This window comes from Lepisma saccharinum, chromosome 8 (assembly GCF_977018435.1).
Source record: "Lepisma saccharinum chromosome 8, izLepSacc3.1, whole genome shotgun sequence".
Classification (NCBI taxonomy): Eukaryota; Metazoa; Arthropoda; class Insecta; order Zygentoma; family Lepismatidae; genus Lepisma; species Lepisma saccharinum.
Window position 1 is genome coordinate 87,459,265 of NC_139236.1, and position 18,676 is coordinate 87,477,940.

The 18,676-nt window shown below is 40.3% G+C and overlaps 2 protein-coding genes across 5 annotated transcripts; both read left to right on the plus strand.

Annotated features, from left to right (window-relative positions):
* Window positions 1-416: 416 nt before the first annotated feature.
* LOC145991276 (uncharacterized) lies at window positions 417-9,910 on the plus strand. Its single transcript, XM_083127257.1, has 3 exons — window positions 417-710; window positions 6,777-8,643; window positions 9,702-9,910. Exons 1-3 carry the CDS (start codon window positions 635-637, stop codon window positions 9,706-9,708), a joined length of 1,950 nt encoding a protein of 649 aa, XP_082983383.1. The 5' UTR covers window positions 417-634; the 3' UTR covers window positions 9,709-9,910.
* Window positions 9,911-10,921: 1,011 nt separating this feature from the next.
* LOC145991622 (uncharacterized) lies at window positions 10,922-17,288 on the plus strand. 4 transcript variants are annotated; one of them, XM_083127683.1, is made up of 3 exons: window positions 10,922-11,114; window positions 14,473-14,608; window positions 16,235-17,288. In XM_083127683.1, the coding sequence occupies exons 2-3, from the start codon at window positions 14,503-14,505 to the stop codon at window positions 17,113-17,115; spliced, it is 987 nt and encodes a 328-aa protein (XP_082983809.1). In that variant the 5' UTR covers window positions 10,922-11,114; window positions 14,473-14,502; the 3' UTR covers window positions 17,116-17,288. The 4 variants fall into 4 exon arrangements, with proteins under 4 accessions (XP_082983809.1, XP_082983810.1, XP_082983808.1 ...); XM_083127684.1 differs by having other exon boundaries at window positions 10,923-11,110; XM_083127682.1 differs by having other exon boundaries at window positions 10,926-11,110; window positions 14,479-14,608.
* Window positions 17,289-18,676: the final 1,388 nt, after the last annotated feature.

Genomic DNA, 18,676 nt, shown 5'->3' on the forward strand with positions numbered 1-18,676 from the left:
ACTGTAGATATCCGAGTTTTTCTTTCAAATTACTCAATGCGTGTTTTGTAAATTTAAAGTTATTTGTTGTATCTTGTAACTCTCGTATATGCACAAGGAAATACAATTTACCGAAACCTGCTAAAAGTTGTTAAGCGCTTGAGAAAGGTTTCGGGTAATAACGTACAAAATTCCAAGTAAAATATCTTACGTAATAGCTATCGATAAAACAAGCTTCTTTAAGTAATGATAGGGTTCAGAAGGTCACAGGTTGACACCAGGTACGATACATTCATCTTCGTCAGGTAAAAATACCAAGAAATCCCTTTACCAGCTTTTGCCAAAAGGCGTGACGTATCTACCTACCCATCATGCATTGCGAAGACAGTTTTTAAGCCTAATGGGAATAGCCCACGGCAAGCGAGCGAGCTACGGGAATGAATAGCAAATGGTGTAATCTCACTTTTAAAAATTCCCCACGCTTCGTTTCAGGGTCAGGGTGAAATGTACGTCATAACAGTCATCCGTAGCCTGGAAAATGACTTCGTGTGTATAAAACTTCTTGGCTGGAGTCAGCTTGACTTCAGTCCTTGATTTAGCGTTTGTGGTGCAAGACTGACTGACTTTCTCGTTGCCTGTTATCGAGTTGGCAAGGATGAGATTTTTATCGGTGTGTTGTCTGTTGTGCACGTTCGTTGCTGCTTGGTCTGCCTCGTCGCCTGGCCAGGAAGGTATGTTTGCTAAACTTGCATGTCTGATTTTTGATTTAATCAATGTATCACATTAATCAGTGGTGGATTCGTGATGTTCTCTCGTAGGACTAGGTATGTTTGGTTCTGGAAGTTTCCGGACCTGATCATTGAATTTAGTCGACAAGAAAGTGACTCGGATGTTCAGATTGGCCAATCTGAATTGGACCTACAGTTTAAAGTTGAGTTTCAGTGATAGTCTATTTAATCTAATAATCATCCATTCTCTTGTCGCGATTAACCGAGGGGAAATGTAAACAAAATGAGACCAAATACAAAATTTTCGCACTTATAACACTACTTTGTTCCTGCTTTTAACAGGTTTTAGGTATTTATAGGCACTAACAGTAGAAACAGGCAATTTTAGGCACACTTGTCTTTACATGGAAGTACCATGAAATACATCTGTGTACTTATAGCCTGCGAATTTGCCAACAGGAACAAAATAGGCATTTTTGGCAATATCCTGGCTCTAAATCAGTAGCTTGGTATGTCTGAAGAACTCGCATTGCAAAGTAAATACTAAGGTCAAACTTGTTTTCTTCTCCATCTTATGACTCATCGAGGGGTCCCGGGTTCGATTCCCCGTGGAGGCACACAGTGGTTCGGATCCCACTTTAAACCGTACGTCCAGTCCCGATTAGCTTTACTGTGCATAAAGTGGACTTAAAACACCAACTCAATTAATAAAAAAATATGATTCGAAATTTTATAAAAATCATACGCATCGTGCCAGGGGTGTCAACCCTCATCCCCTCAGATAATGTCAAAATCCTCGTTAAGTATTTAATTACGACTGCGTGTCTGCTACTATCCTATTACTGAAAGTCACCTAACACTATCCTTGACCTACCCCTCCCAATTTCTTCCCTCTCTTCACCTAACGGATTAAATATGGTGCAGCTAGAAGCAAAAGTGACTTGGAACCAGCCAAAATAAATGAATTCATTGCTAAGGAAATACATATCCTGATTCCCCCTCAATTCACATATTGCAGCATCGTGCCAAGGTATAAACTATTTTTTCATATATTTTAGAAAAATATTTTTACACGTTGAATTTTATATTACTTTAACGAAAAATTGCCCTCAAATATTTTGATAGTGCTGTCTGCGCCCCAGCAACGTGCCACGTTAAAAGGTGCCACGGTAACATTAAGCCAAACAACTTTTATTCATAAAATTTTCCTCTTGGACGCCTCATTTCGACGCTACAAACCTTCGAAATATGAAATGTTATCCTGAATACCTACGTATCACGGGTTAATAATTGGCACTAATGGGTAGGCAGTCGTGGTAAGAAATACTTCCCCCACATGACTACTTACTATAAAAATAAAAGATTTATCTATAAAATATCAGGTAAATATCCTCTTAGTATTTTAACATTTTATGAATGTTTTGAATATGATATTACAAGGATTATATTCAATATAGATGTAAAGTGAGAAATATTTATTATTTTTTTATGTTTATTATTGTGAATAAAATTTTACATAGGATAGTCGATGCTCTGAATCTATGTATACCGAGCAAACCACATGGTCTAAGAGTGAATATTGTTTCCGATTCAAAACAAACGAAGAAGGTTATTTCCTTAACAAATTGTGTACTAATATGTTGGCCAATAATTTAAAAGTGTGCTATGTTCTCACACTGTAATACAATGATTACTATTTTAAGAAAAGTTAGTTATGAGCTCGCTTACATGACTAACGATATGTTATACGTGTATGTCTTGATTTTATGTTAACTACTGTAATAAGACAATCCTATTCTCCGCAAGCAGTTCATTAAAAGTAACATATTGAATACTGTACACAGTAGCAAGCTCATTGATAATACATTGTCCTGAAACGTGTTTGAGTCACACAGTAGATTGACCTTGAGTTCCAGATCTACAGAACGTGTTCTACATTCCAACCTAAAACAAACTTCCTATGACGTCTGCAGTGCACATTTCGGTTCCACGGGTTCGAAAAACTTGTTATGTACAGACTCAAACAACCTAAGAAGGAAGGTTATTGTACTTTGCTAATAAGGCGTGTTTCCTGCTCATCCTGCCATGAAAGCAGACATCCTAACGGTTACGCTTGCTTGTATCTTTGTACTTCTCCTTAAGGTTCCAATCTTAGGCTTTGGAATTTCCTATGAACCTATGGCAAAGAGCCTTGAACTAATTTCCAATAGCCACGTGTGTTCCATTATCTCATTTTATGGTTCAACAAACATTAATTATCATTAAAAATAATGTTCTACTACCTGATTTACAGTTGAATGTCATATCATCAGTTGAAAGGTGTTTCACTCTGCACTCGGTTGTCTCCTAATTAAATAATTTAATACACACAACTGTCATGTATTTAGTTCACATCTTCCGACATACAATATTCATGTTTTAGTTATTGTTGTTGGATAAGAAAGTAAATGGACTTTGATTTCTATCATGCCTAAGCACATTAATTCTCAATGAACTTCTAACAAAGGAGCTCGTTCGAATTCGCATTATGAAGACCGTTGTTTCTCTTGCTAGTTTGATCTACTGGAATCTACCTACCTGTGCGTACAATTTGTATGGTGTAGTTTTATTGTATGTCTGCGTTTCACTAGTGATCCCATTCCTTTTTTATTTTGTATTTCACTCTTACAAGGGAGGTTATCTAAGTGTCCCCCTCCGATTTCCATAAAATTTGGCAGGTTTATAGAGGGGCCCAAAGGATGAAATACGTGTTTTTTTTGTTTTGGCTTAAAAACTGTTTTAGGGGGCAAAACCCGCCTCAAATGTCAAAATGAGGACAAATTGAAGTGAGCATTTGACCCCTGTCCCCCCTCAGATTTCCATGAAACTTGGCAGGTGTATAGAGGGGCCCAAAGGAAGAAATACGTGTTTTTTGTTTCGGCTAAAAAAACTGTTTTAGGGAGCAAAACCCGCCTCAAATGTCAAGATGGGGACAAATTGACTTGGGGATCTGACCCCTGCGTCTCCCTCCGATTTCCATGAAATTTGGGAGGTGTATAGAGGGGCCCTATCCCCCCTGTTTCTTCCTATGCCATATTTACGTGGTTTCGGGGTCAGATCCTCACTTCAATTTCTTCTCATCTTGACATTTGAGGGGGGGGGGTTTTGCCCCCTAAAACAGTTTTTTAGCTGAAACACAAAAACACGTATTTCTTCCTTTTGGCCCCTCTATATACCTGCCAAGTTTCCTGGAAATCGGAGGGGGACACAGTGGTCAGATCCCCACTTCAATTTGTCCTCATCTTGACATTTGAGGAGGGGGTTTGCCCCCTAAAACAGTTTTTTAGCCGAAACAAAAAAAAACATGAATTTCTTCCTTTGGGCCCCTCTATACACCTTCCAAGTTTCATGGAAATCGAAGGGGGACACTTAGATAACCTCCCATGTTAGTAAATCTGTTCAGAGCAGTCGAAATAATGAAAATAAGCGCTAAATCTTCCGCCTATTTCGTGGATCTCCGCGGCGGAGTGGTTAGTACAGTAGCACTATGACGGCAGGAATTCTGGGTTCAAATCCCCGGGTGTTCTTTGTGAGTGTCCCTTCATCAATTTCATCATATCGTCACTCATCCTCATCGTCGCGATTAGCCAAAAGTTGGCAGAAAAGCCTCGAAAGATATCCAAAATCTAGTTCAAATACTATTTCTAATGTCTATGTCTTCTGGTTTCGAGTGCACCCTAGAGAAGACATTGGTGCTAGTTTGATTTTATTTACGTGTATTGACTTGTCATCCAAACTCGAGTATCTTCTAAAACGAAAACTTGCTACGAATTCTAGGGTCAAATCTTGCTTCAGTCATGAATGTGTACCAAGTTGCAATCTTGGCCTTTAACCACATGTTCTGGGAAAATGACATTCTGAACTATTCCGATAATATTGGAAATCCCATTCCAAAACGCTAAGCCTTGTTAGTAGGTCGCCTCCTCAACTTTCACTTGCTGCCTCTTGGCATCGTTGGGAGATGAAGGCATTGGCCCAGTTTGGATCTGTCCAGAAAGTAAATGTCAATGTCGTAAGTCCAATAATACAGACACATACATATGTTGACTGAGAACGCCATCGCTGATTGGATGCATATCTTATTACCCCATAATGTCTTCATTGTGCTCATGGTCTCCTTAGGTTCACAGTTTTCGTTATGATGAATAGTGTCAGTCCATTAGATTACAGAGTGTAGACCCTCATGGTGTAATCTAATCCCTGGATTAACACACGCGTAAATTGGGGGGCGGGGCAAGGGGCACTTGTTCCCTCCCCCAAATGCTATTTTTTTAAAATTTACTAGTTAATGGTACTTTTGTTAAGCCCTCGACCTGAGAAACAAAATAAGTATTTTTTTTATTTCGCAAATTTAGCAATCTGGACGCTATATTTATTACATACAAAACTTTGATTCTGCCCCCGAAAATTTAAGCCACAAGTTAATTCTGCACATCCCCACCCCCTTCCAACGTAGGTCGCACGCCTTTGTTAATAAATGTTTGAAGGCGAAGAGACAGGATGTTCATTTCGGTTTGGAATGCAGGCCTTACGCAGGGTGCGAAATACCGGGGGGGGGGGGGGCAGGGGGGAATTCCCCACCACCAACGATTTTTTCCTGGAGTTTACCACCACCAACGATTTTGTCCTGGAATCCCCCCCCCCTACCACCAAACGTTTCCATGGGGAGTTTTCAATTTTGAATGGGAATTTTTAATCAATATCCTGCATGAAGCGTTGCGAGGATCATCCATTCTATACTAAATGGGTACACGGGGGCAACCCTGGGTGGGATGGCGATAAAGCCCGCCGAGCGTTTTGTTGATCACAGCGCCTCCACAAAAGGCCGAGATTGTAGGGCCTTACCTCCACACACCCCATGTGCCTTCACGGCATGTTGCAACATGCAGAGGATACCTTCACCCTTACACAGACACACACATACGCTTCACGTTACACCCGCTACACTATTTTAACCCTTACTAACTACAAAGCATATTTAGTTAAACTATTTAATATGCAATAACAAATAAAATGTACTGTTGATCTACCTGTCAGTTTCAGATTGAGACAAAAAAGATACATAATGTTAGGTGCTTCATATCACGAAAACTATTAGGTTTAGGAAGAACAGGGTAGCTTCTTTTTATCTTCATTTTTTTTTGTCGAAAACAGTATCCGCATCTTCAACGCTTAATGAAATATGAGCGCAAATTCTAAAATTGGGTGTCATTTTCCAATATGGCGGCCATCGGACATATTCGATTTTAGGTGACTTTTAGCATATTCGTTAGGAAGGCAAGTACACGAAAGTTGCCCAATTCTTTGCTTGTCTGTTTTTTTTTAATGATTTAGGTAAAATTTGACCAAATTGTATTGCACTAGTTAGATGACTTGATGACATGTGAACCACGTACTAAGATATGCGTATGTGTGTTTCTTTCCTTGCGGAATAATCTGGGAGATGTTTGGTCTCGAGTAAAGTTCTAGCTAGGCTATCTCAATTGCTCTTAGGGCCTCTCCGATGGCGCAGTGGTAGTGTCATCGCCTTGTAATTAAAGGGTCCCGGGTTCGATACCCAGTGGAGGCACATACTGGTTGGGATCCCACTTTAAACTGTAAGTCCTGTCGCGATTGGCCTTACTGTGCACTTAAAACAAGACTTAACAACAAAAACAAAACAAGGTGGACTTAAAACAAGAAATAAATAAATCAAATCGATTGCTCCTACGATATAAATATTGTTGTGCAATCATTTAGAGACTTAAGAACTGCTATTATGTAAAACATTTCTTCTACATTATATAATGTTACATCGATTGTAGATTGGGTAGACGTACAAATTTACACAGTTTAAATAAAACGTGCTGATCCAGTCAAAAATCAGTATCCCCTCAGGCTGTCGTATCTAGCATAATTTATTCCTAGTGGATCTGCTTTAAACGGTATTGATATGGTGAGTATTGTGTTTATTTACATGTAACTAGTCATTCAATGTCGCCCCTGTTTAATTAGTATAGTGATACTGATAATTATTTTTTCTTCTTGCAGAATTGGTGCTCCTCTACGACTATCCCGCCTTTTTCGAGGATGACGTCATTCGATCCAAGAGAGAACATGACGAAGATGTAGTGGTGTTCTTAGATGACTCAAAACAAGAAGGAAAAGACCAAGAAAAGGGAGTGGACGCTGAGAAGGAAGTTCCCGAAGAAGCACCGCATGAAGATGCCGCGACAGAGCCTGAAGGTGCGACAACACCCAGCGGCGACGAAGACAGCACGACTACCGGAGATGAGATCGGCGCACGGTTTGGACTTCTGAGCCACGTCGCTGGTCATATTCTCAAGGGAACCGAGAACTTCATTAAGCCCCTTGGAGGATTCCACAAGCCTTACCAGCACGGCTCTGGTAGCGATGCTAACAGCCAGACCTTCAGCTTGGGAGGAGGAATAAGATTGCCAGGACTTGTTTTTGGAGGAAGCATCAACAAGGGTTCAAGCAGCGCCAGCAGTCACGGTGGCGGCGGATTTGGAAACCCAGGTTTAGTCTCAACAGGCGGATTTTCCGGAGGGCAACACTTTGGCGGCGGTCATGGTGGATTTGGCGGTGGTCACCACGGCGGCAGACCTGGTTTTGGCGGCGGTCCCGGATTTGGAGGCCCAGCTCATGGTTCGTCCTCTGCTAACGCTGGTAGTCAAAGCTTTGCGTCTGGAAATTCAGGTGGTTTTGGTCCAGGTTTCGGCTCTGGAGGTGCCTCCGCCTCTTCAAGCAATGCTGCCAGCCAGTCATTCAATTCTAACGGTGGGTTTGGTGGATTTGGTGGAGTTTCTGGATCTTCAAGCAACGCTGGCAGTCAATCCTTCAATTCTAACGGCGGTTTTGGCGGATTGAGTGGAGTTTCTGGATCTTCAGGCAACGCTGGCAGTCAATCCTTCAATTCTAACGGAGGATTTGGCGGGTTGAGTGGAGTTTCTGGATCTTCAGGCAACGCTGGCAGCCAATCCTTCAATTCTAACGGAGGATTTGGCGGGTTGAGTGGAGTTTCTGGATCTTCAAGCAACGCTGGCAGCCAATCCTTCAATTCTAACGGAGGATTTGGCGGATTGAGTGGAGGTTCTGGATCTTCAAGCAACGCTGCCAGCCAATCCTTCAATTCTAACGGTGGGTTTGGTGGATTGGGTGGATCTTCAAGCAACGCTGCAAGTCAAAACTTTGGTTCAGGATTCGGTGGTGCCGGCGGTGCGTCAAGTAATGCAGCCAGTCAATCTTTCAACAGTGGTGTCGGTGGTGCGGCAGCAAGCAATGCTAACAGCCAGTCTTTCAACGTCAACGGAGGCGGATTCGGAGGTCCAGGACAGCACGGTACTTTCAACAAAGGCCCTGTTAATGGTGGATTCATTTTTGGAGCCTCTCCTGGAGTTTCTTCTTCTTCCAGCAACGCAGCTGCTCAAAGTCAGAGTAGCCAATCAGGATTTGGTGGCCATGGAGTTGTTCCCTTGTCTACCAGACCTGTTGAGAAGCCAGTCTATGAGAAACCAATAGGAGGTCATCAGAACTATGGAGGCTCCCATGGATTTAACAGCAACGCAGGAGGCCATGGCTCCAGCAACCAGTTTGGAGGACCAGGAGGAAGCTTAAGTGGACCACATTTCAGCAACGGCGGTTCCGGATACGGACACGGACCAGCTGGTGGATACGGACAGAACCATGGAGGAGTTGGACTTATTGACGTTCGAACTGGGTCCGACGACGACACGGGAGTTTCTGTTTCCAGTGCTGGACACAAGGTGGTCTCAGATGATGGAAAAACAACAAGTGAAGTCCAGTCCGTGGTTGTCAGGCAGGGAGACGAATCAGGATCTTCAGTTTCAAGCTCGTCCAGTGCAGTCCACGTCAGTGATAGCATTGCATTTCCCAAGTAAGTCATAATTTATATCTATTACTTTCATTTTACCTTTAAATTCCCATGTTAAGATATTCTAAAATACAGGGAACTACGTAGAAAGACAAGTGTGACATTTGAGCAGGTGCACGTCAAAATTCAACTAAGACCATTGGACAACATCAAGTAGAAGCTTTTGACTTTCTGAAGAAGAATAATAATATTACAATTTTAACAGTTTGATGGAACTAATTTCTCACATATGAGTTAACATGTTAACTCATATGTGGAATTATCCTCCGAAAGACTTAACTTCCGTCAAGATGTCACATTGTATCAAATTGTCAGAGCATTTAATTCACGTCATGCAATACGTATTCCAAACAAAAGTGCCCGAGAGTCACCTATATGTAATTCAATTTTTCTTGTTTACATTTACTTTTTCAGTAATGAAATTTAACGAGCATAGATTATGCATAAATTGTAATACACCAGGTGGCAGCGTTGTTGTATAATTTTATTACTCGTCTGTGGTCAAATATTCAGAAATTTCCAATTATGTTAGATCAATATATTTCAATATTCTTTATTCACGTAACTGAAAATTTTTAATTAAAAAACAAATGACAAATTTCTGGAGCTTTTTCAACTTTAACATACTACAACATTGTACTGAAAGACATTCCTGGTTTTCTGATAAATGTAAAGTAAAAAAAACAAAAAAAAAACAAAAAACTGTGCTACTAAAATTCCTCTTGTACTCGCTGCGAGTTACTAGCATGTAAGTTCTGAAAGTAGATAGATGTCAGCATATACGTACAATGTCTTTAAGTCAATTTCAGATTCAATAATTTACATTTACTCAAACAACGTGTAGAGACATAATACTACGTATATTAACATAATGGATAGTAAAGCCAAAGAGGAACAAATATAAATATTTTGTGCATTATTTTAATGAACAAATAAACACTTTAAATATTTCGAAGTTTGTACATAACTATAGCAGTAAAAAATTGTGTAATATATACTGTTTTGAGGTTAATGGCCTTACTACCACTAAAACGAAAATGATCGTTATTTTTCATTTTCAGGGAATGAGAGATCTTTGCGGATATCATCTACCAGAAGTCATTTCATAAAGGCAGTGCTGTTCTTGGATGTTAACAACAATGACGTACAGGACATACAATCGGTATACGAATAAGTTTCGACGTTGCTGTGTGCATTCAATTATGCAATTTTAAACAAAATATGTACCTATTTATATTATCATTTTTAATAAAACACCATTGAATCATAATTATTATGTTTGTCAATTATTTAGTTGATTTTTCTAAATTACAATAGAAGCTTCGGGTATAAGCGAATGTTGAAAATAATTCGAACCTGCTACATAAACGAACACATAATCAGAGTCTAGTCATGGAAAAAAAGACGTTCTCTGTTGATGTAACACATGAAGATCCTCATTTGATAGATATGTCAAGTAAAACAAATACACACACTACACAGTGCACATAAATTATGATCAGTGCTTCGTACAATCAAACGAAAATTTGATACTTCATAAATTACATAATGTTAATTCACATTGTGTAAAATATTTGGTTTTCTGTTCATGATACATGTGCAGTTGGATCCATGAGTATTACCGTCCAAATTGTCCATCACCATGTTCGTGCACTTTTATTTGACCAGAAAACTCAAAACAAGCTGTTGACAACTTCTGCACCAGCATACATAAAGAAATCCAACGCTTAAAAAAACATACTATGTGAAAATAGTCATGGACAATTTGCCAAGCAATAGTATTGGATCCCACTGTACACTAGCTCTGAAGTATAGTTTCGGAGCTCATGTTTTTTATTATGCTGTTCAGAACTCCATGCGGCAGATGGCAGCTCAGTCGAGAGTGTGAGTTTTACATCTTTTTTTATCTCTAACCCTTGGACTATATTTGTTCTGTGCGACTGCTGTTCCTAGCACTGCAATCCTGTGCTGCCTGTTGAACGATGTGAACCTCCATATCTCGTTCTAAAGCTTTTTAAGTCGATGCTTATCAAGAAAAACATAAAATTCAGTTACGAGGCGGGATTCATTGAGCTAAATCCGTCACAGTGGAAGGTCTCTTTCACCGATATGCTTTGTTTTATGTACGCAGCATACTCTGTGAGCATGGCATGATCTTTCTAGATCCCTGAAACGTAATTTTTTTTATGTTCATGTAGTATGATGCAGTAACGGAGCTTGTCGAAACAATTGACATACTACGAACAAAGGCATTCTGAATCGCGAGTGTTTGCATCAGCTATATTATGTTGCCTTTTTTTTATCTCACCCGATCCGTAACGTTAGGAATATAACGGTAACACAAAAAAACAAGACATGAAAAGAGGGAAAAGTCATTTGTTGACAAGCACGCATCATTAATTCGCATAATCGACTTCTCTTTTGAGAAGATACCAGTTGAACTTGTTGTCAGACGGACACGGACGGGGTGGTAGGTAAGCTTTGCTATTTGAGTTGTTCATGCGACTGTATCCACACGCCACTGACTTTATGATAATCAAATGAGGTTTTTATCTTTGCGGATAGCTTTGTTGTCGATTTAGTGTTTGGTGAGCATCGTCGTTAAAAGTTCAATCAAGCTGTACGTTTATGGTTTACAGGAAGATCTTTACAAAGGTCACTGGTGTTATGACAGATTCTAGAGTAATGACAATTTTAAACTCCTTTCTTGGAGATTGAGAGAGGTGACGCAAATATAACTTGAAGAGGTCAAAGATAATTTTTATATTCTAATCCCACTCTGGCATTCCTAAATCCGAAGGTTTAATATTCATTTCTGTAATTTGTAATAGACCATAAGAAATATATGAATTCAGTTTTATGGTAGAGTTATATCTCTTGAGTTTCATTGTGATCAGTGGGGGCGATTAGGGGTCAGTTGGCCCCCCTCCTACAAACTTTGTGTCAAGTTCTGTCCCTGCACTACAGCATCTCAATGCAAAGCCTTGTCTACCGAGAGAAAGTAAATTGTCCTGGTCCCCCATCCCCTCAGTTTTGGCACCCAATCGCAGCTACTGATTTAGATTATATAACATCCATATAATACCAATTGTAATAGCTCCGATTTTGTGTCTATCCCTGTTACTAGTCACTACAGGCCACTAACCATATTTAAAAAAATATACAGGTGTAAATCGACACAATGTGTCGCCGTACTACATCAACAACCTTCCTTTCTTAGTAACATTGTACTTGTTTAGGCTCCTTTTCGATGGTGCGAGCCTTGATTGTTAACCAAGTTTGTGTTCACATTAAATATTTTTGTTTTTTTACGACATAAAAATGAACTGGCAGTGGCAACCATGAAACTGTACCGTGCGGTTGCATACCGAATAAAACTGTCGTTTTTCAAAAAGTAGTAGCGTAGAAACTGAACTACTACGAGCAAAGTGTTGCTAAGGAAGGACGTGTACGGTAATAAGCCTTGTGTGTGTGTGTGTGTGTGTGTGTGTGTGTGTAATGTTCCTCTCATACTCAGGTCAGTGAAGACCTCTAGAAGATAGATGGGTATGTACAACCATAAAAATCTAAATAGCCGAAAGGTAATCGCCCACTGGGCCTGCAATTTAAAATGTGATACGAACCACTGTGCGTAGTGTCATTACATAAATATTTTTCTTAATCTTTTCTTAGTGATAAATATTGATTTAATTGATTGATTGATGTGGTATATTTTACATCGCTCGTCTGCCTCTTTTTGTTAATCGCGAAGGTGAGGGTGAGTGATGATATGATGAAATTGATGAAGGGACACTCACAAAGAACACACATGCCCGGGCCAGGATTCGAACCCCTGGCATCGTAGCGCGCTGTGATAAATTTTGAATTTGATTTTCGTGTTTCATGTGAGAGTGCATTCCAGTTTCGAAACATTGAAACAGTAAAAGAGTTGGCAAAAGATTCAGTTTTGTGAGTTTTTACTGTTAACGAACAGATTGGAACTTTGAGGCCTTGTGAATGATAAATCTGGATTTCCTAATGAGAGCAATCTCTCAGTGTACAAAGAATATTCTGTAAAAAGTAGCTTATATTTAACTTATTTACGGCAAATAAATAAAGCTGCACTCTTGTATAAATATTTTTGTTTGCCTTAAGGTACTTTGCTGTAAACATGCAAACTCTATTATTTTCAATTCAGGACAAAAAAAAAATGAGAGGATACAGTCTGATTATGTCCGTAAAGCCACCAATGAACTGCGCGAGACTATCAAGCGCGTGGTGGGTAAGCAAGAAAGCAAGGGATTGTTGCTGGATGATATGACGTCAGCCGCTCACTGGTAACCGCTAGGTGGGGCGTCGCGACTCAAGCCCGCATCACACGGAACTGGATTTCCAGTAGGTATGCCCTAGTTGGCGTTGGACTGGCTACCAATTTGCTAGTTTTCGCCTCACACGATACTTATCAGCCTACTTGTCGATAGACTTTTGTTCCCATACGAGTGAAGTTGTAATGGCGGCCGCGTGAGATGTAAACAATGTATCACTTCACATTTTTAAAAGCCGATAACTATTCAACCGAGAAGAATATCGTTTCGTATAAAACGTTATTAGGTACAAAACAATGGCGCTGCTTAAATACATACTTTACAACGTTTTACTGTACACGTATGGAAGAATATTTTAGTTGTTTCAAATGTAAACACCGTGCACTCAGCATAGATGGTGCCTTTCATGCTGTATACGTTATACATTGCTGGAGTAACACTCGGAAACCACAGACAAAAGCGCTCCCTTGCACACACACAGATTATCTTCACATGGCGAAACTTTGCTCTGATTGGCTGTTCCACAGAATCCAGTCGAGGAAAGCAAGTAGCAATTAGAACATGTCCTATTCCTCCAAACCAGTCAATCAGTCAGCCAGGCGGCCATGATTGCTACCTAGAAAGTTAGTTCAGCGCCAACTAGGGCATTCCTACTAGAAATCCAGTTCCGTGTGATAGGGGCTTCACTCTCAATTTGCTGTGCAGAATAACCAGAGATATTAGGAAAGTAATCGTACCTGTAAATTAGATTCTTGTATCTCTTTGCGTATTTCAAAGTAATTTATATATATATTTTAATTGATGTGTAATGAAATAATCAATATAATTCAAAATTTTTTAAAAAAATTAAGCTGTATATAAAGAAATACTTACGCATATATCTTTGAATTTTATTGTTTATCATATGCTTGCTAAAATTCAATTTGTGACGAATCTAAATCCGATGGTTATTATACTTAGTTATTATTACCAAAATCCTTTCAAAATGTTTACTTTACAATAAATTGTTAAACGATGCTGTGGCTGTGTTCGAAAGGTACAAAGTGCAGACTTGAAGTATGGTATTGTCGGAAGTGACGTCACCTAGTGTAGTTCGAAAGCGCGAAGTTCACGAGGAATCAAGACCACAGGGCAGAGCACTCCAAGTTGCAGGCTCGGTCACGCGACAAGTGGACTTGTTGTTCATTTGTTTGAAATTGCGGAGGTAGAAAGCCAGCAAGTTGTTTGTTGCAGTTCTTCTAAAGTGTGGAAATGTATGCATAAGAACATTTGCAAATGCTATGTGATTTCTATGGTGAAAAGCAAGTGTTTAAAACGTGGAAAACCAACGTATCCTCGGTTACACCTACTGATCGTATTTGGCGCTGCAGTCGAAGTGCAATTCGAAAGACTTTCACTTCCAGTCCACGACTTCAAGACCGCACTGCAAGACCATTCTCGGAGGATGCTCGCTTCAAGTAGGGTCTTGCACCTCTCGGACACGGCCTGAAATTACTTCCAACACCTTGCATGTTCTTTTTTTTCTCAGTCGTAGTACACGTTTTCACCGCTAGATGCCATGTTGATGTCTATTCTGTTGTCCATCGTTCTGCAAATAAGCCATGCTAAGTGTGCAAGAAACCATATTGCAGAAATTTTGAAGAGTCTTTCTGTACCTGGATTTGGTAAGTTAATGCACGAGAACATGTTCTTTTCGGAAGTTGGGACATTGCAATTTGTAAATTATCAGTAGTGTTAAGGAGATTAATATTATTGTGAAGCTCATAATCAAGAAGTAGTTGTTCAAGGGCTCCCGCAGAGGGGGGACTAGGGAGGGCACTTGCCCCCCTGAGATATGGGGCACACTAGATCGGTAGCTAGAATTGATCTCCTGGAGGGTCACATGTTATAAGGGGGCTTCGTCAACCAACATTTTCCCAAAGTTTAACAGTATAAAATGAAGGTACATTATGTGAGTGTGTGTGGCAGGGGGGATTAAGTTAATATGAAATTTAGAAATATCATTCAAATTCTACACTCTCTTTCTATGTATTCCAAAATGATCTCTTGAACTGTTAATTGACTGCTACTGTCATCATCCCTTACACACTCGATACTACTTTTGATGATACAGATATTTATATCATACAAGGAAAAATGCACAATGTGCAATCATAGCGCCTACCGTACATTCCACCCCCGGCCGAAGCAATAAAACTCCCTTTGGTTCACAAAACTTGGGACTTGTTGACCTTTGACGGAGGTGTGGAATGAATAAGAATGATGACGTCAAAGTCACGTATTTCTGTCCGAACGGGAGGGCGCAACAGGGGCCAGCGAAGGTACGGATACAGAGCTCCCCTATGAAAGAATTTTTAAAGTCTAGAAAATCTCTTAAAAACTTGCCGCTAGATAAACTTCTGTTCATAAACGAGATGAACGAATGTAATAGCTCCTGTTCATGTTCTGTGAATTTATCCTTCTCCAAGTTGTGAGCAAAATAATATGTGCTGTCTACATTTTCACTCTTCACTGCAAACAAATTACACAAAATAGTTTTACCCAATGTCAAGGGGGCTGACGGGGGAAAGAGAGAGAGAGAGAGAGAGAGAGAAAGTCGACAGGAGTCTTTCTCTCTCTCTCTCTTCCCCTCTCATTTCCCTCTCCTCTTCTTTCTCTCTCTTCCCCTCTCACTTTCCTCCCCTCTTCTCTCTCACTTCCCTTCCCTCTTCTCTCTCTCTCTCTTCCCCTCTCACTTCCCTCCCCTCTTCTCTCTCTCTCTTTTCCCATCTCACTTCCCACGCCTCCTCTCTCTTCTCTCCGGAAGAAATCAAGGGAAATGGCTCCCTCTACACACACACACAAGAGAGAGAGAGAGAGAGAGAGAGAGAGAGAGACGAGATAAAGAGGAAGGAAATAGCTCTCTATCTCCTCCTCCTCACTCACTCACTCTTCTTGATTGTACATTAATACCAGAAGCCAAGTTGTATTTTCCATTGTATTTCCTAGCGTATTCCAGAATAATGCCGATAGGTGGCTAAACACTCTCATATCCACACATACCCTACACCCCCAGAATTTACACAAGAGCCTAATTATCGTCATATTGGCTCTAAATTTACCGTTACAGCCTCCCAAACACAAACTTACAATCCATCAGATGCAAAATTCTGAATAAATCCCTGCCCACGTCAACATTTATTCCTCTCTATTCTTCATCCTCTTTTCTCAGTTATTGGCGGTAGTAGTAAGTCAACAATCTCACTGCAGCTATTATTCTTCCATTTGGCTTTTAATTCTCCTTGTTTCAGACATTCCTCACGGAAGATACCTAGAAGATGGCAGAGATGGGCAGAGCAACTTGGTAGATTTCCACGATCCTTCAGAGAAGACCATAATCCACATCCCACTCTTCGACGACATCAAGTCATTAATCCTCAAGGATGGCAACACTGACAAACTATCCTATGGCCTCGCACTGGGTGACTCGCTTCCCTTCATACCAAAGAGAGACATCTTGGAGACATCACCGAAAGACGGTCTTAGGACTGTGATCGACCAAGTGAGCAACCTGATGGACATCAGCCTACTGGACAAAATGGAGTTTCCCTTCCTCCCGAAGAGACTGGAAGCGCCGACGAAACCAGAAGTGACGTCAGAGCCTGAGAGCCAATCCGAACTCGATAACCTATTGTCTCAGATACTCCTCAAAATGGTACAGAAACCTGCAAGTCCACTGGATCTACTGGTAGACATTCTCTCACCTCCTGAAGCCAGACCCACGAGCGCTCCTCCGTCCGCCACTGAAGATACCACAGACTTGCTGGAGTCCATCGGCAATGGAGACTTCAGAATATTCCAGTGGCCTGGAGGCACCATAAAGATATACGAGTTTTCCAGCAATGGCAAAACGAACTCAGCGACACCGTTAGGCTTTCAACAACTGTTGAACCTCTTCCATTTAGAACCAGTGGCAAGAACAACAGCTCCTCCAGAAACAACTGCCAGAGCAGAAGCGTCGAGAAACGACATAGTCATTGTTGATGCTGCCAACAATAGAGCAATCAGAAGCCTATTTAATTTATTTGGATCTTCACGTGACTTGGTACATAGTGGCAGCAAAGGAGGAACAGGCAAACACATTCATCTGCTGAAGCTGCTTCTTCCGCCAACTTTTGAGCTAAACAAATGAACTAATACACAATAAACTACATTATTTTACAATTTTATCAGAGTTTAAGGTAGGTTGTACTCAAGAAGCACTTGTAGACTTTCAGTAGTGCATAATTAATTGTAAATATTGCAATGATACGTCTTTGTAATTTGAGTAACATTGATATAATACAATGTTTATCAAAATTAAGCTTTTTCCGAACCTATTTCCCAGATAAAGAAGCTTAAGAAATTCTGTGGGTTCATGATATGAGTAAATTATCCGGAAGTTATAATCATAGAAGGAAAACAATGCAAATCCTCTTCTTGCCAGGCAAATACCTTACCTACTGGCGCGATTAGGTGGGGGGGGGGCAAGTTGCCCCCTCACTTTTCGACACTTTTGACCCCGCACTATGATAAACGTTATCTACAAAGGGAAATGTACTATCTTTGGCCTCCGATTTTGGAACTCAATCGCCGCCACTGACCTTATCCCATTCTTCTTCCTACAGAAACCTCGTCGGTTTCGTCAGTAATTGCTTCCCCTTGGCTATTCGAAGCTTTGTGTGCATCAAGTATTTTTAATCAAACATCGGAATATGCAAGATAGCCAGTGAAAGTTCATATATTTGAAGTAGTCATGAGTGAAGTGGCTACACATTTAGCAAAACATAGTACATGTTGGTATACCCAGGCTTATCTACAGGCAAAACAGTGTGATGTGTATATTGTAATAAGGTTACAGCGAACACCTGTGTTCTACATGCTTATTTACAATTGAACTTACGTCTGTACTTACTTGTGAACTTTTTAAGGTTTTGTAGCTTATTTGAAGGGTCCATTTTGGGCTCCAAATTCTTAGAAACAGTGGGAGCTATGGGTTTCTTGTGTGAAGACGCTCCAGCCATTTGCCTCGCTTGGCGACACAGATTAGAAATCGCTTGGCGAAGCATCACAGACTATTGACCACGCGCTCGCGGATGAGCAATTCTACATAACAAAATTTTACATACGCACAAGTGTGGTACATTGCGAGTTATATCATTTTAATGACATGAACTCTTATAATTACTAGTCATATAATGGTATATAATATTGTTTTTACATCATATAAGCATACGAACTTGTTATTGTTTATTTATAAGGTTTTTAGGGAATCAAAAGAAGGCTATGTTTTTTTTTATATATATATATATATTTTTTTTAAGAAAATACATGGAATTGGCGAACCTGGGTCATGTCAAGCTTTGCGATTTGACTTTTAAATTTTCAACAGGGAAAATTTTTCTCCGCGCGGGCGAACGTATCAATCCCTAAGATTGTATATTTATTTTTATTAAAGTCTCTCTGAACGCTTCACGTTGACCAGGGCATTCACTTTTTTTTCTCAGTTGTCTCAACCTCTGAGGCATGTTTACAATGCATTGTGTTGTGCCATGCAAATCTCCTGAGCATTCAGGAAACAGGTAATACTTCTGGTTATAGAGTCAGCGGTTTGCATGGTAGCAAATAAATAACACGATTCGGCATAGAGGAAGAGCTCCATGGCCTAGTAATATAGAGGTGAGACAAGCTGAGAGGGGACTGACTTTTGGGAT

Bases quoted from the DNA above. Each gene is read 5' to 3' on its own strand.
- LOC145991276 (XM_083127257.1), top strand. From the start codon at position 635: ATGAGATTTTTATCGGTGTGTTGTCTGTTGTGCACGTTCGTTGCTGCT. The intron at 711-6,776 runs GTATGTTTGCTA...TTCTTCTTGCAG, and splicing joins CTCGTCGCCTGGCCAGGAAG to AATTGGTGCTCCTCTACGAC.
- LOC145991622 (XM_083127683.1), top strand. From the start codon at position 14,503: ATGTTGATGTCTATTCTGTTGTCCATCGTTCTGCAAATAAGCCATGCT. The intron at 14,609-16,234 runs GTAAGTTAATGC...TCCTTGTTTCAG, and splicing joins TCTTTCTGTACCTGGATTTG to ACATTCCTCACGGAAGATAC.